The sequence below is a fragment of the Topomyia yanbarensis genome, chromosome 2 (assembly GCF_030247195.1).
Source record: "Topomyia yanbarensis strain Yona2022 chromosome 2, ASM3024719v1, whole genome shotgun sequence".
In the NCBI taxonomy this organism is placed as follows: domain Eukaryota; kingdom Metazoa; phylum Arthropoda; class Insecta; order Diptera; family Culicidae; genus Topomyia; species Topomyia yanbarensis.
In genome coordinates this window covers 136,501,090-136,527,852 of record NC_080671.1, presented here as the reverse complement: position 1 = coordinate 136,527,852, position 26,763 = coordinate 136,501,090, and the positions used below count along the sequence as shown (strand labels likewise).

Genomic DNA, 26,763 nt, shown 5'->3' with positions numbered 1-26,763 from the left:
CAGTATGGGTTCCAGCTCAAATGCAACAACCGATTTCGAATCCGATTGAGTCGGGATCGGTTGTTGCATTTGAGCTGGAATCCATACTGACAGAGGCAAGAGCCTAGTTCAACCCGTAGACTTTTCTACGGCTCATGACACAAACACTACATCACTAGCTGGTGGAAAATAATAAACAAAGACGGCAAAATCAAATGGGATTGTTTTCAACCAGGAAGCTGGAGAAGTGTTCGTGAGACCGGGCGACAAGAACTCAATTCCGGAACCGGTTCGGATCTCTGAATCCCAGTTAAACTAATTCCGGAACCGGTTCGGATTTCTGAATGGAGTCAGTATGGATTCCAACTCAAATGCAACAATCAATTCCGACTCAATCGGTTGTTGCATTTGAGTTAGAATCCATACTGACTCCATTCAGGATTCCGAATCAATTTCCGAATGGTTTGACCGGGATGGAGTCGGTATTGACTCCAGCTCAAATGCAGTAACCGATTCCGACTCAATCGGTTTCGGAATGGGTTGTTGTATTAGAGCTGTAATCCATTCTAACTTCGCTCAGGATTCCGAATCAAATTCCGGGTGGTTTGTAGTCCACTGTCATCCGTATTCGAAACCTCCGTTCGCCAGCGATTTGTTGAGTTTCTTGATCTGAATCTGACTGACAACTGCGCAACTGATCAGATTAAAGACGCCGAATCCCTCTGGATAAAGACTCGCCATCTCTATCTTATTCTTATTATTTATCTGTAAGTGTCATTCCAATCGAGCACGAGACCTGTCAAAAGCACTCAATCCGAAGAAAATCGCTTCGAATCCTTCTGGAACGAGGGCCATTGACAGGTCTCGATTGGAATGACACTGACAGATAAATGGTAAACAAACGATAAACGTGTCGAGTCTTTATCCAGAGGAATTCAGCGTCGATAGATCAGATGTAAACAATGCACTCTAAAATGAAATTGGTGTAACTTGTTTAATTTCAATCAAGTACCTACGAACAAAGTTACGCAAGTTTGAAAATGTCGCAATAATTATCAACTTTTAAGTCTCTCATACAGTTTCATCTGCTCCAATGGTCTGTCACGATTTGCAATATAATGTGCCACAATCTGGCTGGAATAGCTCAATAAACTCTTTTTGAAAATTCCTCTTGAGGCAAAATGGTCTGACCGCTCTTGGAAACTACTTTGATTTCCATATAGAAGAATCTCGACAAACTTCATTTGATTCGAAACTTGTTTAACAAGATTTCGAATAGTTTAGACTCAATTTGGCTGCAATCGGTAGAACATGCGGTTACCTGAAAGCTAAACAATGCACCCAGCAGACGAAGCCACGTGCACCACAGTTTCGTTGACATTCCAACAGGTGAATATGATCATATCCCTTTCCCCGAGCTCTGGCTTACGACAGGCGCAAATGTTGTAATGTTTATGATTGTTCAGTGTATTTGCTTTGCCTAAATTATGTTCCTGGGTGCAAAGTAAAGCGAATGGGAGATAGGAACAGACGATAAAATTACTTCGTGGCGTAATGGTAAGTCAAAATGTAGGGGGAAGTCAAAATAAATGGGAAAAATAATTCAAGGTACCAACGAACAATCCAACAAAGAGTTCCACGACAATGGAAGGGAAAGAGAGAAACGAGCATAAATTAACCTGTTGAAGTGGTCAGTCAGTCAGTCGGTTGGGTTAATAGAAGGGGGCAGCAGTCACTCACTGGAGTTGGAAACTCTGCGAAAGGAACTCGAGTGAGGTGAATTTGGCTGGCTGGAACTTGGAATTCCCCGCAACGAACGATGCGGTTGCTGATGTGTTGATCTACTCGATCTCGAACGTATCGAGGCAATATAGGTAGTTTAATCTTCTGTGTGCATTTTATACAGCCTATAAATATCACTAAGGTTTCACATTAACTCTACGAGAATGCCGGTTGATTCCTTTCCGGACATTCTCTTCATGTACAATCTGTTGGTTATTTGATCCAACATTTGCCATTCACAGCTTTACTAAGCAAACAAAAGTTATTATATTTTATGATGAATGTAGTATGTACGTACATATGTAACGTGATGGTAGCTGCTGCTGCTAGTGGTTTCACATTACATTTCGTTGTCTTTCCTTGTCCGATGGGTACCATAAATTTCACAAGCACCAGCGCGTTGTTACTCGAATTCTGGTTTTGAGTTATTTTTCGGTTGGTCCCTCAATTTAGTTATAGATATGCTCGAAAAATTATGTACGCGTAGTAGCTTTGAAGTTTACTCGAATCAAAGTATGAAAAGGCAGACTATACTCTGATTAACGCTGAAATACGTTTCAATGCGATATACTGCAACAGTATCACAAGATAGATTTTGGCTTCCAATTGGCCTATACACTGCCACAAAATCTATAGAGGAAATCGATCAATTTTAAAGGAATCATATCTGAATGTTAAATTCATTGGTATTGGTCACAAATGAATCCCAACTGTGCTCAGTCACGAACAAAGGTACAGGCTAAGCATCAACAATGCTCACACCACAATTCAAGACTAAGTGCAATGCTGACCACCAAATCAAACACTCTGAACAATCCAGCATTCGCAGAATGTTTGACCATCCCCAGTACAGCTCAGTTTGCTCAATCAGTGTGGCGTCAGTCAGGACCACGTTGGCGTCTCCATCGCAGGCTCCAATCGAACATCCACTGCACACGATGTGGTGAAGCATTGCCACGGTTTAATAATGCACGCTTTTCTCCCGACTTGGTTTGTATTTCGGTGCGGCCAAAGCGAGAGACGGCGGACGGAGCCTTCGGTTGAATTCACACATTCAGTCTTGCCAGTGTTGTTGAACTCAACCGACGCTTGGTCTCGCGCGAGAGCTACCCTATAATAACGACGGCGGGCCTTTGTATATGTAGGGGATCGATCGTACGCGTATTCTAGATTCGTTGAAACGATCGCGCGCGTTCGCTCTGAGAGAGAGAGAGAGAGAGGAGTAGGCAGATCGAAGTCATTGCAGAGACCACAAGTGGAAAAACCTGTTCTTTGTTTGCGCAGATAGAGACCCTTGCCGAGTATAGAAAGGTGGGTCCAGGTTGAGGTTAGGTCAGTGGAAAAATGTGTCAGTTTTGTTTTTCTTAGTGTCAGTTAGTGAATTCTGGTTTGTTTTGAAGAACGGTACGAAACAGTTGAATGGAAATTTTCCGACTAGAGAGTGTCATAAAATATGAAAAATTATGGTTCAGATTGTGTGCTGCGTAAACTTATTGCCGGTTTCGTTTACTGCTGGAGAACTGCGAGTTTTTAAAGATCCGCACCAAGTGTCTTTTCTCATTCATTTTGCTTACTGGTAGCAAGATGTTCTCGCTGGTGGGGAAACCTGTTTTTATGATTTAGCTCAGAATTAGTGGCGGTTCATGGATCGCGTATAATATTTCGGCCAGTGGGTGGATGTCGTGCCGGTTGATTTCAGACAACGTAGTATTTTAAGTGCGCTTTTCAAACTAAAAGTGAGGAAACGATTCAGTAGCATAGGTGAAATTCTTGAAGCAGCGGCGGTGACATTTATTAACAAGTCATTTTTAATTTACGAGGTGTAATGAAGCATGTGTTCAGGGGAACGAATTCCAGCCTCCCACGAATGTTAAGGGCTGGTTCGTTTCAAATTAAATGACAAATAGTAAACCAGCAAATAGATTATCGATTTAGTTCGATTGTTCTGAACACATCAGGAGCGAGCCAAGATGGTTAATATTTTACTTCTTCGGTGTGATGCGTACCGATGGTCTTTAAACATTGTAGCAGTTATTATTCTTGAATTCTTATATTACATTAATAAGATAATACTTGTAAATTAAATCGAGTCAATTTTATATTAAACTGGGCTTAAGTAGTTCACTTGATCGGACTAGATTTATTGCAGTTAATTAAATTTGATGTTCCAATTATCTTTGGTATAAGCAGCAAAATTCTTGGCTTACGCTGAAAACCTATAAATTATGTTTTTGAGGTATCGGGAGAAATTTTCCATTATCACGCCAATCATATAAAATATTCAAACTTTGTTGCAGTCGACTGCAAATTTTCGAGAAAAGGAGAAAGCTACTGCAAGCTGACCAGAACCAAAGTAAGCATAGTTAATTACACAGAATGAAACTTGTTCCTAATATCGTGGAAAAGGGGCAATAATTCTGGAACAATTACGTTTGTACGTTACGAAAACGGGATCATGAACAAGATTCATGTATTTTATAATTATGTTCAATTTTCCTTCAGTAACGCCTGTATAAAGCTTTTATTAGCGGAAATGTATGTTTTGTTTTACAAACTTTAGTCACGGTTTCCGCCATGTCATTACCAAATTGATTTTCTGTACGTGAACTAGTTCACAACTTTATAATCATTATTCATAAAACCAAAGTTTGGCTCGTGATTTTATTCATAGACTTAGGAACATTATTCAGAATCCGACTGCATGAGTTGAACTGATTCATGATTTATTACATCTCGATCATGATCTGGTTTTCGTGGTTGTGAACTATTTCACAAAACTCGGAATATTATCATAAATCCTTTTAATAATCGAGAACTAATTCATGATTCCTAATCTATTAGTCACGATTCAATATCCGTGCTCGTGAAATAGTAACACCAATTCATAAAACATTAATAATTCACAAATGCATGAAATACTCATGGATACGTGAACTAGTTCATGATTACTAGTAAAATAGGTACGAGGTACCATTCGTGCCACAACTCACCAATCGTACTCGTGAAATAGTTCACAAAATCATGGAATATTATTCAACCACTATGATTCTTAGTATAATATTCACGACTAACCTCGCGAAATAGTTAAAAGAATCATAAAATATTATTCATGGATTCGTGACCTGATTCATCGAATTTTCGCGAGAACTTTTTCACAATATTTTGAATATTATTTGTGGGATCATTTTTGTTTCATTTATTTTTTCGTGTAATATCATATAGTTACGTCCAGTTGCTAGCGACCAGTATTAGGTACGAGCAGTAGATATAAGAAAACTTTTAGGACTTTAAACATTGTTATTCACTTGATAACCTTGTCAGTGTGATGTCCAGACAGAATACGAACACGACCCTGAATACCTAAAATATATTATAGAGCCACAAATTATGCTCGTGATATAGTTCACAAAATAATATCCTGCGAATCAGTCACACTTATTGTCACGTACTACGAGAAAAAATTCGATAGTAGCAAAAAATAATATATCGCGATAAGGCGAAAATATATTACGAATATCATGATACAACTGCTGATATCATGAACGTGTTGAATTCAAAAGTATGCTCAGGAATAAAATAACACGATGACGAGTACATAAATTGCGAAAATCGTGACTAAGATCCTGAAATCTTGAAAATAAATCTCTCCACTCGTAACTAAATTGTCACTATAATGTGAATAGAAATTTCGAAACTCATGACTAAGATCGTTAAACCATGAACATAAATCACACTATTAGTGACTAAAATATCAAACATCGTGATTAAGATTCTGAAATCATGAACATGAACCACTTTACTCATGAATAACATATCACGAAATCGTGAATAAAGAGATGAATCCTGAGATGATGAACATAAATCACACTAATCGTGACCAAAACATATCAAAAATCGTTACTTTATCTCGAAATCCTGAACATAACTTACCTTAATTCTACAATATCACGATAACGTAAATAGAAATTACGAATACCGTGGCTAAGATCCTGAACTCATGAACATCAATTGCACTATTCCGCCAGTAAAATCTGATAGCAAACCCATGAATAAAATCATGTTAACGTGAAATTACGAAAATCGCTTCTAAGCTCTCTAAATAATGAACCTTGTTAAATTGTTGGCTCTTTAAGTTGATATAGTTTATACAAACCAGTGTATCCCCAAAATATGAAGAGAACTCATAACAAAAACTAAACAACTCCAGAGAACAGCCACAGTAACACAAACAAACAGAAAGGCTATGTAAATTTTTGACGCGAACTAGTTATTTGGAAACAGCTTCATGAATACGAAGTGGATTATTCATAATTTCCGGAACTTGATCACAATTTTCGTAAAACGTTTAGTTCAGTTATTTTGTTATGAAATTATGATTTTTTAGTTATTATTAAATTTTGTTTAGCGTCCGTTTTGATGAACTACTTGTGCATTTGTTTTAAGACTTTTTTTTGGAAAGTAATTGAAGGAGAAGGTAAAGTTTGTTTCCATTGTATGTGCTGCGAAAGATCAAGCCTGATAGGATAATGTCCGATGTTGGATTTAAATTTTTCGCTTTTTCCCATGTTTCATGTGGAAAGGTTTTGCAATCACTCCAAACATTGATTCTTTAACCGAGTCCCGGAGAGCCATTTATCATATACCATTCGACTCAGTTCGACGAGATCGTAAAATGTCTGTGTGTATATGTTATGTGCATGTAACAAAAAATGTCACATCTGTTTCTCATAGAAGGCCGCTTTGCACAAACTTAGTCTCAAATGCTGCTATTAATTTTTTTATTGATCGGATTTCCAGTTCCGGAGTTATGGATTGAAGAGCGTGATCACATAGCCAGGGGCGGCGAAAAACTTTACGCCCGAGTGGGTAGAAAGCATAGGGTGAGGGGTCCATTAGTAACGATTTTTCCCTTTTCGCAATGCACACGCTTACATTACATTCACATTAAATCACGTTCGTTTATGCAAATGGAATTGTGGTACATCGATGTTTTCAAATGTGTGTAGTGCGAGATACATGCGTTGCGCATCTAAATTTTTTTGAAATGGTTCAAAATTTCGAGTGGGTAATTACCCACTCGGTTATTTTCGGTATGGGTAGTACTACCCATACTACCCACGCTTTCCGCCGGCCCTGCATAGTTGGATAGTTATTTAGAATCGACAGCTGCGAAAACCATGAGTTGGTATAGGTGTGAACATTTGTCGATATTTTAATATTGGTTTTTTGCTTACTACTTCAAGTATGAGAGTCATAGTCTAGAAACGTAAACATCCACATTATAAAATAACCAAAACAAATCTTGACACAAAATGTTTTCGTTTCCATCCTTCTCCTTTCATTTTCTCTTGAAAATTATGGACAGCCTCAAATTTATCTACCGCACTGTCAAAGTTAACCATGCTCCAGAGCAGGGTTATTTTGCAAGTAACATTCGAAGTGTCAAATTTTATCCAAAAATTAAAAATTTCGCAAAATGCTTCACAGATTTAGATTCTTCTGGTCCCTAGAATCTGGTAGCAACATGGCGTGTGCTTCAGATAGAAACGAGGAGATACCCTGATGACCGGTAGATTGATTTATTTTTGTTGTCAATATTCAACTAGATTAAGACCGGTGGTTGGTTGCTACATACAATCTAAATTAAATCATTCATTTTGCACAATGTAGTAAATTTAAATTAATAGGTCAAATTACTGGGACCATATTCAAACATTCAAAATCTGCCTAGTGATTTTGAAGAATCACGCGAACTAAAATCAAAGTTCAGTCAGTCGAATATTTGTATTGTGTTCGAAATATTAATGTTCTTTTTGTTCATGTGCTATCTGTTTTGGCCTTTCTTACCTCGTATTCGTATATATATATATATATATATATATATATATATATATATATATATATATATATATATATATATATATATATATATATATATATATATATATATATATATATATATATATATATATATATATATATATATATATATATATATATATATATATATATATATATATATATATATATATATATATATATATATATATATATATATATATATATATATATATATATATATACGAGTTGAAAGTTCATCCAAGCTTTACTGAATGAATGTCGATTATGTCAACGTCGTAGTACTTACGAATTTATTAACGAGTTCCCATGCGTTCACATACAAACGCCCGTTCTCGCACGATCATAATCATACACATCCGGAAGTTCTCATTCTCAAATACTCTGAGTAGCAATTTTTGTTACCGCAACTACTTCATGACCAATTTGCAACGAAAATTCCATACATTTCTTGTTGCAAACTAGTTGTGAAGTGGTTACCGAAGCAAAACTTGCTACTCGGGACGGACTTATATACACTAGACAATAAGCCTCAGGGCGCAAATTAAAAACTAGTGAGATCGGGGAGCTCGCTTTCTTCCTTTATTTGAAGCGTATATTCAAAATTAAACATCATAATAACGACACGTGCCTCCGCGATTAAACACGTTAACATTGAAGCGCTCGTGTCCTTCGCGATAATACATCTTAGATCACGCATGCAATCATGCCATCGGGATTATCTGCGCACATCTGCGCCCGCCATCTCGCATACATAGAAACGTCTAAGGTAAAGTTAATATGTTAGAATTTACGAATTTATAAACGCCGTATTAAGTGCGATTATACCAGCGCCTTTTCCCGTGCGAACCTGAAGGGGTCATCTCCGGAAACCCCTACTCTTCAGTACAAACATCTGAGTAGTACACTCAAAATTTAACATCAGATTCGCGGCCCGCGCGGATATTCATGAATCCACGCGAATATGCAAACGAAAACACGTTTGTATATAATCGAGGTTATAAACACAAAGTTACATACACTCACGGCATGCAAATGCTCAACGTTAAAACACATTCGCTCGAATTCATTGTGATCATTGTCACACATCTAGACTCTCTCATCTAACATCTGAACCGTTCAGTGAAAATTAAAAATCAGATTTGCGGCCCACGGAATCATTCAAAAACACACGCAAATATGTAAATGAATATGAGAGGAGCAATGCTCGTTCTCCACAGCGAGAGTGGCTAATTTTTTTGCGTAAGTTTTGCAAAACTTATTAAACTCTACGACGATTGTGAGATAATTTTGGTAATTTTCCAATCAACCAGTGCTAAATTTCATTCTGGCATATTTGATAATTTGACAAATTTTTGTTATGTCAGGTAATAACAGTTCCCGTTGTGTAAAGAATTTTCATCCGAATTCTTACCATTCGAATGTGTATTTGATTTGAAAATAAACATATCTACCGCGATAATCTGTTGAGCACATCGCTATTTCGTGTATTGCATAAAAGTAGGTAACGAATCGAATTCAGTACTTTTACAACTGAGTGATTTTGCTGATTATCCAGTTGCAAACTGCTGTTTTTGCTTCAGCAACCCTAGCAATTTAGTAAACATGAATTGCAATCCTTAACCATCGTAACACAGCATCTGAATGGATTTATACCAACAAAAAATATATTTCACAGCCGACAACAGTTTCATCCGAGCAAAACTCACACACCATGGAATGACCGCTGATGTAACCGAAGCGGAAAGCTCTCTCGGCCAACGCACGGATCCATGGATTCGCTGCCTTCATACACTGATTGTAAATTACTTAAGTGAAACCAAACCTCATCACCCAGCTGTCAAATGTTGAAGTTTTCGTTTATTTCAATTTCTTTGAAGTATCCACCGATAATACATACTTGTGCAAAAACATTTGTAAATTACGCACGTCTGCTGACACGAGACATATAATTGTGACAGAATGTGACTAACGTAAACAGCTTCATTGGATGGAAGAAAGCTAGTATTTCGGACTGTGTTCTCATTTATAATTCATGGCAGAATATGGGGAAAGATTTACGACTTGCACTTTATACTGCCACCGCTGACCGGCTAAAGATCGGGTGGATACAATGTGGGCGTGCAATATTTTAAGTGTGCTACCATTCTAGCTGGATTGTTTCATCACTTGGCCCGTGACACATTTCACATTCTTGCGAATTAGTAAATTTCACCGGTTAATAATTGATTGTTTGATGTGTTTACATTGAGCGAAACAGTGATATAGATCAGATGCCAACAGATGTTTTCCAAAAAAACTTAACATCCCATAAACAAAAGATAACCACAGCGATTATGAAGAGTAGGTCGGCAATGGTGAATGAAGGAATACGTCATGTGCCCTAATCCCAAATACAATCCACTTTCAATTTTCCACAACTTCCCCCACCCTCTCAGCAGTGGCAGTTTGATTCGTGATGTTTACCTTCACTCAACTGATGGTGTGTTTATTCGGAAAAACTGCACTATGACGTCTGTAAACACACTGTCGCCGCACGAATAGTGCTCCTTCCTGTGCAAAGTATTTTCGTTCAGCATTTTTTGCCATTATGTTTTACCAGAAGTAAAACACACGATCTCAGCGAATGGTATTATTTTCCCCATAGTTTACCTATCCACCACTATCACCGCCACAACACCTCCCATATGTTTCACAGTGTCCTCAAATCCGTTAAGTCGTGAGCTACAGTGAAGTGAAATAAAGTTGTCAACAAACGAAACGAAACACGTGTTACTCGTTTAACATGTTTGACATCTTTGAATAGCTTAGGCGTGTCTGCCCTTGATCGCATATTTGTCCCGTTTTCTATGGGATTTCCTATCTTAATGGGACTGATTTGCGATCATGGGCAGTGTAGGTTTTTACTTTAAAGAATTCCAACGGGACAGGAAAAATTTGGCTGAGCGGTGCGTATCACTTTAAACAGGTATAGGTAATAGGTTAAAAGATCGACTAGGCAATTATTACCATCCTAATGTAAATTAGGAGCGACATTCAACCTTTTTCTGGGGCCATATAATAAATTATCTAATTAGTTTGGCTCGAAAAGTGAAACAAACAAAAACTAATTATAATAGTTTTTTTTATTAATTGAAAATTTATACACCTTTTTATTGTAATATTTTTAACAGTCAAAGTTAAATTTTGAATCGCACCAAACTTCACTGGTGGTTTAACAAATGTTTTGTCTAGAAAATGTCGAAAACATGTTTAACAAATGTATTTCTACTATTTTTAAACAATTTTTCAAACAAGTACAGTTTTAATCAGTTTCTTCACGCGATATTCATACCGTTTGAATTGTAGAATGTTGCATATATTATCAGCTTTCAATTCCAAGAGTTTTTTTTGAGCAGACAAGGTTTTTAAAATAGGGGAAGATGGGGTATAACGCACCCCCGGGGCAAAATGCACCCCTTGCTTATATCGAAAACTGCTGAAAATTTCCAGAAAAGGATAACACTAGTCGGAAGTCCGTCATAGTAAACATACTTTGTCAAAGTTTGATAACCGTACATCAATAGCAGCTCGAGAAATAAACAAAAGACAATAGGGGCCATGCATAAATGACGTAGCATTTTGGGGGGTAGGGAGGGTATACCAAATTTGTGACGAAGTGTGACGAGGGGGAGGGTAGGGTCAAAAGTTGTGCGACGTAGCATTAAGTTTAAGACCCATTGTTTACAGACAACAATTTAATGATACTCCATTCCCAAGAGAAGTAAATTTAAATTCATGCGGTTTTTCATGAGGTAAATTCGGTTGATGCGGTTTTTCATGAGGTAAATTCGCGGAATTACAAGTTCGTAAAAAAACGAAATGATTTTGTATGCGGATTTAACTTGCTACATTAGTTAGCTAATGTTGCTAACTAGTAGACTTAGTTTGGAAGCTGAATTAAATTTTGACTTCGGATTCAACTAAACAAAATTTAGTAATTTAGATGAACGTATGCTTCTCAGAATCATTGGCAGCTGCAGGATTGTGAACTGAGGGAACTTCTCTGCATACTCCCCTTGACATATAAAATTCAAAACAAAACTATCAACACTATATTTGTCAAGAAGTGGCCTTATTTTCCACGCAATTTGCTGTTATAATGAAAATATTGATAAAAGTCGTCAAACATTTTAAAAGGACATGTATTTAAAATAATGGAAAAACATATGTATTTTCATCCCCGGCCGCTTTGCATGGGACTAGGAGGAGGGGGTAGGTAAATGCTACGTTATTTACGAGGGAGAGGTTAGAATTTTGTGACCAAATGCTACGAGGGGGGAGGGAGGGGTCAAAAATCGCCGAAAAAAAGCTACGTCATTTGTGTACGGCCCCATACCGTGCTCTTCGCATGTCATTATCGTGGCTCATGCAACAAGGATTTTCAGCTCTTTTAAATGCAATTTGTATTATTACATCAGTGCATTCCAGTTTCATTTATACCGTTGTTCATTAGAATAATGAATCGCACTATATATAAAAAATCTACTAAATAATTCACTTTTTGCTAAATTTATATCTCTGCTCCATCGGGGGCAAAATGCTCTCTTCTTTGATTTGTCTGATTTTTTAATCGAAAACAGAAAAATTGCTCAGAAAACCTAGTAATTGCATACCCTAAGGCTATTTAATGGCACACTTTTGTGAAATCTCGTCAGAAAACAAAAATACTTGCTTGTTCACCGAGCATTCTGCCCCGTTGTTGTAGTGCATTATGCCCCGTTGTTGTGGTGCATTTTACCCCCGAACAGGTGCGTTTTGCCCCGCTTATTTTTCAAAAGGTAATTTTGAATGATTTTGAAAAATTGAATATTTTTCATGTTTTTGAATATTTTGCAAATCGTTATGATTGTGATTACACAGGCAAATTGGCTAAACGATTTCAATAATTAAATTCTTCCAATTGGTGTTCTATAACTGAGTTATGATCATATTTCCTTAGGGGGGTGCGTTTTACCCCATCTTCCCCTATTTGATTTTTTGTGGTACCCGGCATGCCAAAAACAACGCGCGGGCGAAACAGTCGCTGGTCGCCACGGCACACTTGGTCCAACATCGCGTGAGCGAGTCGGTCGGAGCTCGCCACGGCTCTGACTACATGAAAATGCAAAGTTAGAGAATGAGTTTCGTTGCGATAGTATTATCAATAATACCCAGTGCTTATGATATAACAGTTTATTTATTGTATATTTTTGAAAATAACATTTATAACAGATATTTTGTCGTCCACAAATTCACCATTTAAACCTACGGCACTCGCGCCGTTGTATTTTGTGCAACACCTTCCGAAACTCTAGCGAAATCTTCTTTCAGCACCAGCGGCTGCTCATTCGGGGAGCGATTCGCGCGAGTTAATTCAACTTCATCAAATGTTATTGCATTTTCAGGACAAGTTTTGTTATGAAAAGTTTGATTTCATCGTGCAAAATTGAGAATCAATATTTTTGAAATTACTCTTCGTTCAATCAAACCATTGTAATTTTATTTTAATTGATTCAGTACAAATTAGCCCTATACGCGATAATTCATTTATCGCTTCAATGAAGATTTGTTCTTGTTAACATGAAGTAAAACAATTTCTTTCGCATCCATTCCACAAACATTGCATATTTGCAATCCAAATTTTGTGCGTATCAATGGAAAGATTTCCCTGCGAGCATTGGTTATGTTTCTTTTATTATATATAATTTGCATATATGCAAAGAATTACAACATTCTCCCGGTTGACTTATCAACCACACAACTACAACTAATTTCAACAAACAGTATGTTTTAAGCATGAACTGATTGATTGAGTCCGTCACACGCCATTTGTCAACCGAAACTCATAATTGTCAATTTTTTTACATGTCTAATCGTGTCGCGGAGGGTACGGCCGGTTCGATAGTGCAATGTTGGTCCAAGCGTGCCGTGGCGACCAGCGACTGTTTCGCCACGGCACGCTTGGACAAATATTTTAAAAATCTTATGCTTACTCCAATTTTTTTTCTTTGGATTGAAAGCTGATAATATATGCAACATTTTACAATTTAAACGGTATGAATATCGCGTGAAGATTAAAACTATATTTGTTTGAAAAATTGTTTAAGAGATGGTAGAAATACACACCAAAAAAATATGAATTTTATCGTTGACGTAATTGAAAACATGACACAATTTACCAAAACCGTAATTCACGAAATGACGAAACATTACCGTGTTCCGTTTAATTTTACATGAAACATATACTTTACATGCGCAATGACATAAAATTAAGCATACTGCCATTCAGAACAAACGCCATATGAGGAGTAATATTACATGATTTACGAAATTCAATGTCATGTAAAATTAAAATCAAACGTAAAACTAAGTCATTTTTGATTCTCGTATATGTCAGGGTCAGGAGACATAAATTTACACTATTTTTTCTAGGTGTGTAGTTAACATTTGTTAAACATTTTTTCGACATTTTCTAGACTAAACATTTGTTAAACCACCAATGAAGTTTGGTGCAATACGAAATTTAACTTTGGTTGTAAAACATATTACAATAAAAAGCTGTATAAATTTTAAATTACCAAAAACTATTATAAATATTTCGAAAAACAACAAAATATTTCACGAAGATGTTCACGGGTACCTAAACAATAAAATTAAAACATAATAAAATTAAACATGTTTAAACAAATTTTTACTTTACTTTCAACGTTGTTACATTCAACCATGTGTTTTAAATTGTTATGTAAAATGAAATATTCGGCTTGGATTAACGTGTTGAATGATATCAATACTGCATTGCGGAGATGATAATACTGAAGATAGGCGAGTCAACGACCGTTGTGTTGGGTTGCAGTAGAGCATTTGCTTCAACTTTACACACTCAATTCAGTTGGATAATTTCCGCACAGCTGAACAGACAGTAAAATTTTTCAACTGATAGCTTAACAAAGTGGTAATAATTTACTGATTTTCAGCGATATATTTTCCTACTGAGATCTCGTTGAAAGCTTTGTTTGCTGAGCACGGTAGGCTGTGTAAACGTCGGTTAAAGTTGCGAAAAAGCTGAGATTCGGTAGAACAAAATTAAGTGTGGATACTGGGGTAGCATTCCGCATCTCGATTAGAAACTTTTTGAAGTCGCTTCGAATAAATTGCAGCATTACGTGTCGCATTCGTCCAACCGTTCTAGTTTGTTGTATTGCGGTAATAGATTTCGACCTGATATTCGAGCACAAGCTATCACATAGGAGTATACAGTAAAAGACTATGTTTGTAAATCTACTACGAATAGGTTTCATAAAACCAACTTTCGTAAAATATAAGAATTGTTCACATTTATTTAGTTTTTATTTAAATTAGTAGCACGTTATCGAAATATATATGAATAATAATAATAAATAATGAATAATTTTCATGCAATGTACGGGCCATTCTACGTCAGATTTACAACCAAAATTTTAATTCATTCCAATTTTTTTGCATTGATCCTTTGTATTCCGATTGTAAACCAAAATGACTTTTTATGGAATGACATGAAACAAAAACACCGATTTATAATCGCTAACGACAGTCAATAGCAATAAAACTATCGAGCATCATTTCACGATAACCGAAAATTAACTTTTGAGTTTGAATCGAAATCCATAATGCGAAACAAGGTCGATTCGATAGAATTTTGACCAAATCCAGATGCCACTCCTGGTCAATCAGGAAAAAAAGTACTGAAGGTTCAAAACTTAGCCCTCACCTCTACATTCTCATTTTTGTTTTGCTTGTATTTATTATTAGTATTCTGTCAGTATATCTGTGATTTATGATGATGTTCTGCATACATCTATGTATTCTAAACATGGCCTCATTCGGCATCTGGCCAACGTCGTCAAAATCGGTAATATTAACCAGAAACTGAAAATTGAAACACTAACAAACAATTTTGGGTACAAGAACTGTAGAGACAATGCAGACTAACCATGAGTTATCAAACAACCACCGAAAATGGTGAAAAATGAAAAACTGGTCAAAATTGTTAAAGTCGCATTGTATTCCGCCATATTGGCATCGCCATTGTTATTTTTTTATTTTGATTCATATTCCCTCGAATTCGTGTTAATAAATCACAAAACTTTTTTTTCTCGATTTTGGCTGAAATACCACTTATTTTTAGTGGGGGTCCGCCATACCCGATCCGCCACTTTGAATTCTGAGAAACAGGCTTCAGATTCGTATTTCACGCGGTTTTTCATGCACTAAATTTTACGTTTCGCGGAATTGCAAGCACGCAAAAATACGAAAAGGGACGATCCATAAATGACGTAGCATTTTTTGAGTGATTTTTAACACCCCCCTCACCCATCGTAGCATTTCGTCACAAACCTCTAAATACCCCCCCTGGTAATAACGTAGCTTGACGGTAATTCTCCCCCCCCCCCTTGTCACCGTAAAATTAAAAAAAAAATGAAAAACGATGTTAGTTATTCCCCTTTAAAAAAGCTACGTAGCGTGACATGACCCCCTACTCCCCCTGTCGTCACACATCATCACAAAATACAATACTCCCCCATATAATGCTACGTCATTTATGGATGATCCCAAAGATGTTGTATGCGGTAGTTAGTTTACACAGAAAAAAATATTTTGAAATTTTAGGTTTATTTTCATGCACATTTTTGGAGCACGAATATAAATGTAAAATTAAGTTCCACCACAAATACACACGACTTGTCGTGTTTCTTCAACGAATTTTATTATAAATTTACACGTGGATTGAAAATTACAGTTACTTTAAACGGAAAACCAACGCACTTCAATGTATTTTTACTCGAATACTGCTGTAAAATGAATGACATGTAATATTACACGAATGAAAGTGTAAAATTGTATGCTGTTTGATGCTCCAATTGATTTTAACGTAATTTTCAATCAAATTTTTTATTCAATCTTTGTATGTTTACATTCGTATTGATTTACATGTCGTTTAAATTTCAGTATTTTTTTGTGTGTAGTAGCTGAATTAAATTTTCTCTTCGAGTTCAACCAAACAAAATTTAGTACCTAATTTAGATGAACGTATGCTTCTTGGCAGCTGCAGGATTGTGAACTGTCAGAACTTCTCTTCATACTCCATGACATATTGAATTCAAATCAAAACTATCAACACTATATTCGTCATGAAATGGGCTTATGTTGTACGCAATTTGCTGTTATTATGAAAATGTTTATAAAAGTCGTCAAACATTTTGTAAGAACATGTATTCAAAAGAATTGAAGAACATATATTTATTTTTCATCACCCGGCAGCCTTGTGTAGGAGGTAGGGTGGGGGATTGGGAAATGCTACGTTATTTACAAGGGGGAGTTTGGAATTTTGTGAATCGTTTTGAAACACAATGTCATTTGAGTTCGGTGATTCTAGAAAAAAGTCTTTGAAGCAGAGTTAAAAATAATCGAAGCACTTTTCTGATGACTGTAAATGAATCTGATGCGACTTATAATGAATAGAAAAATAGGGGAGAGTGGGTACACTTGATTCCATTTTTGTTTTTTCTCATAATTTTTCAATGAAACATAAATTTTAATTGAAAAATTCGCCATTTTGTAGTTAATTCGAATTGTAAGAGCTATGAATAATGTGTAAATCCGAATACTATGTCCTGTCAGTAATATGAACAGTTTTGAAAATCATGCCAAAACGAGGTTTTTGTAAAAAACGTGTGGTAACTTGATCCCCCGCCTACCAGTGCTAAAGAAATAAAGCACACTATGACCTATAGACACGAAAGTTTAGCTAACCACCTATCCTGACAAATTAATTAATAAGACTACCTTTTTAGATACACGACAAACTTTAACTGGACTGTTAACTGGATTTTCCAATCTTTAATAACTTATACCATGATTTGTTCACGGAAAAAACATTTTGGATCACATATTAGTGCCAGGTACTGATGTTTTTCTTTTCCTATACAGTTTCAAAGTGTTTGAGAGAACTAATGATAGGGATCAAGACTACCCAGTGTTACAGGTATCAAAGATACCTGTTGTATGAGGCGAACAAAATTTAATTTTTTTATATGTGTTGAGAAACTTTTTATTCAAAAAACGTGTTTTTCTAGACAAAAGCCTTCAGAAAGTTATCGTACTTGAAAATATTCATAAATAGCTAGTTCGACGATCTCATACTACCGTTCAAAAAATTTGTAAGAAGATCTTCGAGATGCATTCAAACACATATTTTCTAAAATATTACACAACTTTTCCAAACCAAATATAATACATCAGATTTGTTTTTAAACATCATAAACGAGCAAATATTTCATTTTCTTTTTATATTTTGATAAATTTATGTGTATAGATTATGAGATATGGCCAGGGAATCAAATATCCCCAAGGATCAAGTGTCCTCACTTTCCCCTATTCATTCAAAAATCCGCGTTATTCATTCAATTGAATATCGTATAAAAATGTTACTGTGACTAAATATTTGGGTAAATGTTTCCAAAAGTTGGTAAAGCGTATAAAACAATAATTATCATCGCTTAAATTGTGCCAGGGCCTACTTTGATGCGTTGGTTCGTTCTTGCACGTTTGCTTCGTGCAATATTCGAAGACAAATTAAAACCTGCATTGAACGTTTTTGGTTGCGTCACTGAATATTGAAGATGAATGCGGCGGAATATGATCCATGTTCGTTCAATCAAGTTAAATATTTGTAACTCTGCTTTAAAGAAACCCTGCGGGGGTGGCTGTAAAAGGATGTAAGACAAGTTCGTCGGCATCGCTGGATCGGCTCACGTCTCGTCAAGTTATAATATTAATAACAGTTGTGAGTAGATCAGTTACACAGCAAAGAAACGAACACAGAGAAAATCGGGATATCATTGTCTTGAGAAATTTCGCCGTAGGCTGAGAAGTAAATGGCTTACGAAAACGGGCGTCGGCATCGGGTGAAATTCCGCCTCCGGGAAACTCTCAGCACCAGGTGGTAGACACCAGCACCAGGTGGCTTCTCTGGATTGGTTCACGTCTCGGCTCGACGATATTTGCAGCTGACTTGAGCAGGTCCGTTATTCCACGAAGGTTGGACAGTTAGCAGAAAACCACATCACTGGAAAAACACGAACAATTAATACAAAATAAAAATAGCAAGAGCACAATCCCTCTTGAAGTAATAGCTAACCTAATCTCGAAAGGATAAGGATTGGGAGGAAAAAGTGGTTTAGGTTTAGTCGGTGGGCTTACTACACTTACGGCACAGTAAGATTTTGACACTACTCATGTCAACAAGAAATGGTGTCTGATCAAGATTCCTTCTCGATAACAGACATTATCCCACTTTGTTGAGCCGAATCGACAAAAGACTCAGCCCTCTGGGTCTCGGCAAATTTTTTTTAACGTTTGATGGTTTCTATATCTTCCTTATATAAGGAACGAAAAAATTCAAAACCCCTCCCTTAAGAATTTTCTGCGCACGGACCTGATTCAACATAAGATTTTTTATTCAAACTAGCAAAAAGCATAAAAAAGTTAAATCGCGGTATCTTGATTTTCGCTCGAAAGAACATTCTTTTTCATTTATTGTTTGTAAACAATTTCTTTTAAATTTTGACCATAGCAGCGCGTGAGGGGGTCTAATTTTTGAAAACGCGTTTGGATATTTCACGTGGTATCTGGTTAATTACTCGAGTAATGTTGGCTTCCAATGCTTCAAACGTTGGAGACTTATTTACATAGACTTTTGACTTCACATAGCCACACAGAAAAAAGTATATAGGTGTGATGTCGCCCAAATTAGGCGGTCAACTGACAGGTTCATAAGAAGAAATTATACGTTCACTGAATTTCTGATGCAATCACTCCACTGTTACATTACTGATGTGGCATACGACAATCCAAGCTGTTGAGAACGGTGTCGAAGCGATTCTTCGCGATCATCGCATACACTCTAGACCACCACCACTATGTTTTCTTTACTGCGTAGGGAAAAGTGAGGACACTTTATCCTTGGGGATATTTGATTCTCGGGTCATATCTTATAATCTATACACAAAAAGTTATCACAATATAAGAGGAAAAATGAAATATTTGGTCACTTATGTATTAAATTTGATTTGAAAAAGTTGTATGAAATTTTAGAAAATCTGTGTTTAAATCCATCTCCAAGATCTCTTTATAAATTTTTTGAACGGTTGTATGAGATCGTCGAAGTAATTATATGAACATTTTCAAGTACGATTACTTTCTACGGGCTTTTGTCTAGAAAACACGTTTTGCCTTTCTCAAAAGAAAGGTATTGCAATTGCTTTGAAAACTGAAACTGAAAGACTTTTTAATCGAGGCCCGGAGGGTCAAGTGACATATACCATTCGATTCAGTTTTTCGAATAAATTTCACAACACATGGTCAGGCTCCTAAAATGGCAACCACATGCGGAAATTTTTGTTATCAAATTTTGCGTCAAACTGTTTTTTTCTCGTATGTATATAACCTCTAATATCAAACACAATGAATGGCGAGTCCAAAAATAAATTTCATGTTTGTCATTTATTAAACTTTGTTGAGGGTTGCATCGCCTGAAAATGAATAAAAGACCGTAAGGAGAGAAAAAGGTAAACAAAATCCATGTTTTCAACTTTTTGCTTAGAACAACACTTTTCCATCGTAGTCCTATTTAATTATAATTATATTGTTTGATAATTTGAGATCAAAATGTATTGATGCTTATTTTTAATTGTGAAATAATGGAAAACTTGTAACGTGACAGATCAAAAATTCGAAAAAGTTTTGTGGACCACACCAACAGCTTTCATACAATATCTAACCTACAGTTTTTCTTACTACTTTGAGTCTACTTTTTGAAACTGTATTGTAAAAACCTTAAAGCTTTATTCATTTTTGAGAAAACGTAGTTCATCCTATGTAACTTGGCAGATGTTTTCTGGTGTAAAGTAATTCCATCAATATTGATTCAATTACGTCAAAGATGGTGACCATCTTCGATTATGATGAAACTTTTTTCATTTCATTTGTATGGGAGACTAGTTAAGTGCACGCACTAAGTGCAATTTATTTTGTTAACGCAAGCCTAAAAATAGAAGAAATCGTCAGTGCATTATTAAGAACTTATTAGTAAGAAAACATTTTTATCAACGACATTAAATATGCTTCCAAATTTCTTAGTATTTGCATGTCATAAATATAATTTTCCTATACAATATTAATACTAAACGTTATTTCGAAGCAAAATGCTCTTAAGAAAAATTTTCCAAAATACTTTGTTCTTCTTTCAACAAAAATATCTAGTAGTAAAAATACGCCCTTTTAATAAGTTACTCACAAATACCAAACGAAAAAAAAAACATAACACGTTTAAAATTGAATTGCAAATAAAAAAGTTTAAGATATAAATTCATTGTGGAGAAAATAACAATGAAAGATTTTATAACAAAAACTTGAAACATATTTCAAAATTTCTTTTAATTTTTAATTTATTTTTTTTCTTTAAATAATTTAGTTATAAAATGTATTTCAAAATGCTATTTTCAAATCAAAATGCTCATGAAAAATGTCCTATCGCAAATACTTGTCTTGAGTTTCTACTGTGGTTAAAGTTTGTCGTGCATCTAAAATGGTAGTCTTAATTATTAATTTGTCAGGATAGGTGATTAGCTGACCTGTCGTGTCTATTAGTTATAGTGTGCTTTGTTTCTTTAGCCCTAGCAGGCGTTTTTTTCAAAAATCTCGTTTTGGCATCATTTTCAAAACTGTTCATATTACTGACTGGACATAGTATTCCGATTTACACATCATTTACTGCTCTTAAAATTCGAATTGACTACAAAATAGTAGATTTTGCGATTAAAATTTTTATTTAATTGAAAATTTATGAGAAATAAACAAATGTGGGATCAAGTGTGCTCTCTCCTATTGAATGTGGTTGATTTGATCGCTTATCATCCAATAACGTGAACTGCGACTCTAACTTTTCCATTGCATTTATGGCGAATAATGAACTCAGTTGGCTGATTATGTTGACCATAGTATGGTCGGAGTGCACGAAACACATTGCTCACAGAGCGCTGATTTTCGTAATACCCTTAAAAAAATTTGAGGATGATTAACCGTTGTAAGTTGTTCCACTATGAAATGGCAAACAACACTGAATAACAGTAGCATGACAGTTTGTTTTTAGCACCCGTTAATCACTAGAAAAGGTCATGTTAAAAAAACCTCATGTTGAATCATCCTGTAGTATCTAATTTCGTATGTTACTAATGACTTAAGTCATTAGTCACATCGGAAGTAGAGAAGTATTTAAAGTTATTCTGTAATTAGAACTGATATTTAAAATTATGTGTATGTCGTCTCGTTCGGGAATAAAAATAAGCTTGGTAATATTTCCCGACAGCGGATTTACATACAGAGAAGATACTTGAAATCTGATTCTTTTTTTTTCGGAGACTGCTGTTTATTGAATATATTATCTATAATTCTATGAACCTAAAAAAATAATGAAACTTTCGGAAATATTTCACAGTCAAGGCAATGCGGATACAACGCTTGAAGATTTATGCATCTTTAAATCAATGGGATAGTAGTGATAAGCAATAACCTACAATACAAATTAATTAAATTGGTTAATTAGGTTATTGCGTAGCACTGCTGACCCATAAATAATATGCTCGTAAAATTTTTTAAGGGTGTATTGATTGCATAATGGACTCCGTCATTATAATCAATCATCCTCTAAAATGTCCAAATAGTCTATAGTTCATCACCCACTAGCATGGCCCATCGTAGTGCTCTCAATCTCAACATTGGAGAACAGTAATTTTTCACCGTTTTGACATGTTTTCACTCGTCGTTTTTTACTGCCCTAGAGCCAAACGTTTTTCCATCTTAATTTTTCATCCTACCTACACGGTGTAGTCTTACAGTTCACGTGTCGGGTGCAGTCCATAACCGACGACTGCTCTTTACTCCATCCCGTGCATCGTTAGCGCTGCGAAACATGCAATTATCAAACCATAAAACCAACACATCCGTGACGTAGTTTCCGACCACCCCCCAGATCGGCGCCACCCGTTCATCCCTGGTCTCTGTTGCAAGCAACGGCACAGAAGGAGAGCATCGTTCCGTTCCGCGAGATGTTCAGACTCGGATGTACGGTTGGAAAAGCGTGGCTTTCCGCCCGAGACCAGTCCGTTCGTCCGTGGCGGGAAATGTGACGCATCATCAACGCGCTCAGTCAGCGTTCAGACTTTCCTCGGACGGTTCGGGTGGGTCGGGCTGCTCTAGCAAAGCGTCGCGACGTCGAGAGGGATTTTTCACTTTCGTCTCGACCGGTCTGGTGGTCGGTTGGTCGGCCGTTTGACTCTGAGTTCACGCATTGTGCGCTACGGTAAACAGTCGGTCGGGCAGGTTTAGACGGTGTGTTTTTCTTCTCTGATTTTCACATGGCTATGGTTGACTTTCTCGAGGGGACACTCGGTTGCGGATATTTACTTCTCGCATGAATCTCGAACGGCATTGTTTGCTAATAGTTTCGCGGCCACCGTAGAACAGGCGGAAGTGACTTCTAGAAGACGCGGCGCTTAATTTTTTTAGTACTGTCTTCCGTACTTTCTTTGGACAGACGGATTGTGATTGTGTAGTGTATTTTTAGATATATTTTTCTATGGTTTCTATCCGTTTTACGAAAATATGCGTTATTTTTGTGTTTGATGTGCGATTGATGAGTGTGGGTTTTGTTTTATTAGGAAGGTAACCGAAATCGTTTAGTCCGAAAAAAAACACTCGTGAGAGCGATTCGTCTGCAGTTCATTCGTTCCGTGAGACAGGTAGAGGTTTATGTGAATTAGAGTGATTATTTTCCTATTTTGTTTTTATTGCCAGTAGCAGTAGTGTGAAGTGATTGTGAGTTGTTAATTTGGTTTGATTTGTTGATTTTATTCGAGAATGCGAGAGAAAATTGTCGTGTTCCGATGTAAGTTGATCTAGTGCGAAATTTCTTTCATTTTACACACGTGTTTGATGGTGGAACATGATCTTCTGACGACCGATTAAATTCGAATGAACGAATCTTCGACGTACGAAAATGGTTCGTTTCGGCAAAAAAGAGAGTGCTGAAAGGCGTCAACTTTTGGCCAGTATGAACTCGATGCAGTACAACAGTTCCAAGCAGATCGATAATGGTAAGTGGTTATTTTTTCTGAAATAATGTCGTGATGAAGTCCATTCTTGTATAAACGTATTCCTTTAAGATAATTGTTAGTGGGATGAAAAGTGTGAATTTCGACAAAATGTTTCATAATCCATTTATATAGTTAAAGACTTAAACGAAAACAAACTCAATAAAATATGTGATGTTGACATAATGGATTGAAACTGGCGATTGTTCGTTCATTATTTTTCATAATTACCAGAGCTTCCGTAGCGAGCACAAACATGTTTATACTGTCTTATTAGAATGTTTGTTCATCAAAATAGCATGACGTACTCATCACAGTTTTCGTTGATCCCCCATACATTTTAACGTAGAAACTTGTGCGAAAACCAGATGTAATGAAAAGAGCTCAAATTTAGCATAACATTTCGGCAGCAAATGGAAAAATTAAGAGAGATATACTGACGGTGTGTACTTTATTTATATGTATTGATAACAAATAATGTTATTTGTTTGCTTATGGAAAATGTGAGAAAACTTAACGCTTTTATAGCAAACGATTTTATCACACAATTTTGCTAAATTATTAAATTAGTTTTTTTTCACATATGTCCACTACATTTCAAAGCATTTCATGTTCTTCATAAGATTCTCTATTAGAAACATTTTACAAATTTTGTCCGAAGTTGCCCGTTTATGAGTAATTTATTTACTGGGGCACTTCTAGTTGTCGTAAGGAGAAGTACAATCCGGCATATTGATTAAAAAGATTGCGTTTTCAGTGGCGAAAATTTAATCTGGATTTATTACCACAATCAAAAGTTATCAAAGATGGGTCGCAAGAGACGTGAAAAATTTCGTGAATTCATATGGGTCATTCCACGCGAAGTGATTAAGGCACGTGTAATCGACCTTCACAGATTTGATCCAAATTTGGAGGAATTGTTCATCTAGGGCCAATATATAAAAACCCAAATTTTTGTGTCAATTGAACTACCCCTCGGGCCATGGGAGCACCCCCCGTTTTGACAAACTTCCAAAACCTTTGATTTTCTTTTGATCATATCTCCGGCTCCATTTAATCTAGAATCAAACCGTAGAATAGTTTTTGAAGAAAATTGTTCAAGTAGTCTAGAAAAATATTAATTTTTGGCGGCAGTGCTGCCAACTATGCGATTTTTTTAGTTAAATATTGAAAGTAAATTTTTCTCCCAATACATATATTTTAATTTTGAACATTCTAATGCCATCGTGTTCCTCCGACATTTTTACATAAAAAACACTTATAATCTCAAAATAATTTGAGCGCATCCTGAGATACTCTGTTTTGAAGCAAAAAAAATGAGTGGGTAATGTCTGTTACATAACCGGAGCGTCGTGACTTCACTTCGAGACGTTCGTTTAAATCTAATGATATTCAACGGAATCACGTTTGAATGGGAAATTTTCAAATAATTCTCTATGGTTATAACGGTGGTTCTGAAAAGAACCTTTGGTTTCGGCATTGGTGTTGATGGTGATGCGCTGGATCGTTGGATGCTGCTGACTTCTGTTCACTATGCTCAGGCTCATCTGTTGTTCATGAATGCGATTCTGATATGATTGGTGTAGGTGTAGGTCGTCAACCGGTTATAATTTTACTGTGTTGTATATTACAGATTACATTTTAGACAAATTTGCTTAAGACATGCAGGCTCTAGCTTTTATACATTCCATTGCACGAAAAATCCAAATGTAAGCTTTAGAGTGTTGCTTAAAAAACTGTTTTATTTCTATAACTTTTGTAGTTTTTATTTTACACCAAAGTACCCTTTGGATAACTTGAAGATTATTTTAGGGCGCATAATTTGCTCTAAAACACCAACTACTAAACTTTTTTCGTTTCAAAGTTATGAGAACTTTTTTATAAAATTTTTTATTTTTTCCAATTACATTATCTTCGATTAGGGCACTTAACATTAAATACCGTTGCTGTCATATGAAATAGGATATTTCGTAGCATGAATCACCAAATTTTTTTCAAATTTCTAAAGTGATCTAAATGAAAAATTAAAACTGCAACAGTTATACAAAGAAAACCTAAATACACCCCTTTTTTAGAAAATCTATATATATATATCAAAGTCCATGTTTGTATGGGCGGTGGTCAGCTATTTTCGTCCGCGTCCCTTATCACCAATTTTTATACAGTGATTCATCAGCAGTGCTATCTTTGAAAATTAACCGCCTTTTTCCGATCTTTTTTTAAATGCAAATAATTAAGCAATCTCCATTTTGTTATATTCTGAATTGCACATGTTTTGTCGTATGGAATTTTAAATGTACTTTCATTTGATGGCATTGTAAGGGAACACGTATCCGCCGGTTGATGCCAATCGAGCTGAAATTTCTTTAGACTGAGCAAACTAATGTATTTGTTTGTTCAGTGTTTATTTGACCAACTAGGAAACGAATCCACTGGGTCTTTAATGCGTGTGGGAAATACGCATGTCTTGTCTGAGTGAATGACTTTTGAATTATGTATGAAGGTGGAGAATTGACAATTCGCAAGATCAATGCAAATCCAATTACTAATTTGCGGCAATCATTTCAGCACGAGGAACAAATGTTTTATGGTCATATTTAATGCATTACTTTTAGTCCATTAACTCATCAGTCGATTATACTGAGCTAAGAATAAGTACGTACTATTTGGAAACGGGGGGTGTTTGATTCGTGCATGATGTTAATATCGTTTAGGAACGCAGCATTTATATTTTTTTCTGTTTCGCGTCTTCATTGTAATATCGGAACGTTTACTCGAACGAGGTAAAATTCTGCTACGCTATTAGGAGGAAGAGATATGACTAATTGTGACATAAATGGGAGGGGAGCACGTCATATGCTTTTACGCAAACAATCTCGATAAACGATTAGCCAGAGTTTAAACGCCTAGAAGATTTGCGTATACTATAAACTAT

General features: G+C 36.0%; 1 protein-coding gene across 4 annotated transcripts in view; it reads left to right on the top strand.

Annotated features, from left to right (window-relative positions):
• LOC131681453 (protein PALS2) overlaps positions 1-26,763 on the top strand; it is a 133,835-nt gene that overhangs the window by 8,438 nt on the left and 98,634 nt on the right. Inside the window, exon 1 of one of the 4 annotated variants that reach the window (XM_058962248.1) lies at positions 22,972-23,831. The exons of the other annotated variants lie outside the window; for them this stretch is intronic. Within the exon in view, the coding sequence (XP_058818231.1) occupies positions 23,735-23,831 (97 nt within the window). The 5' untranslated portion in view covers positions 22,972-23,734. Of the gene's footprint in view, positions 1-22,971; positions 23,832-26,763 lie in introns of those variants that run through there. 4 annotated transcript variants of the gene reach the window in all.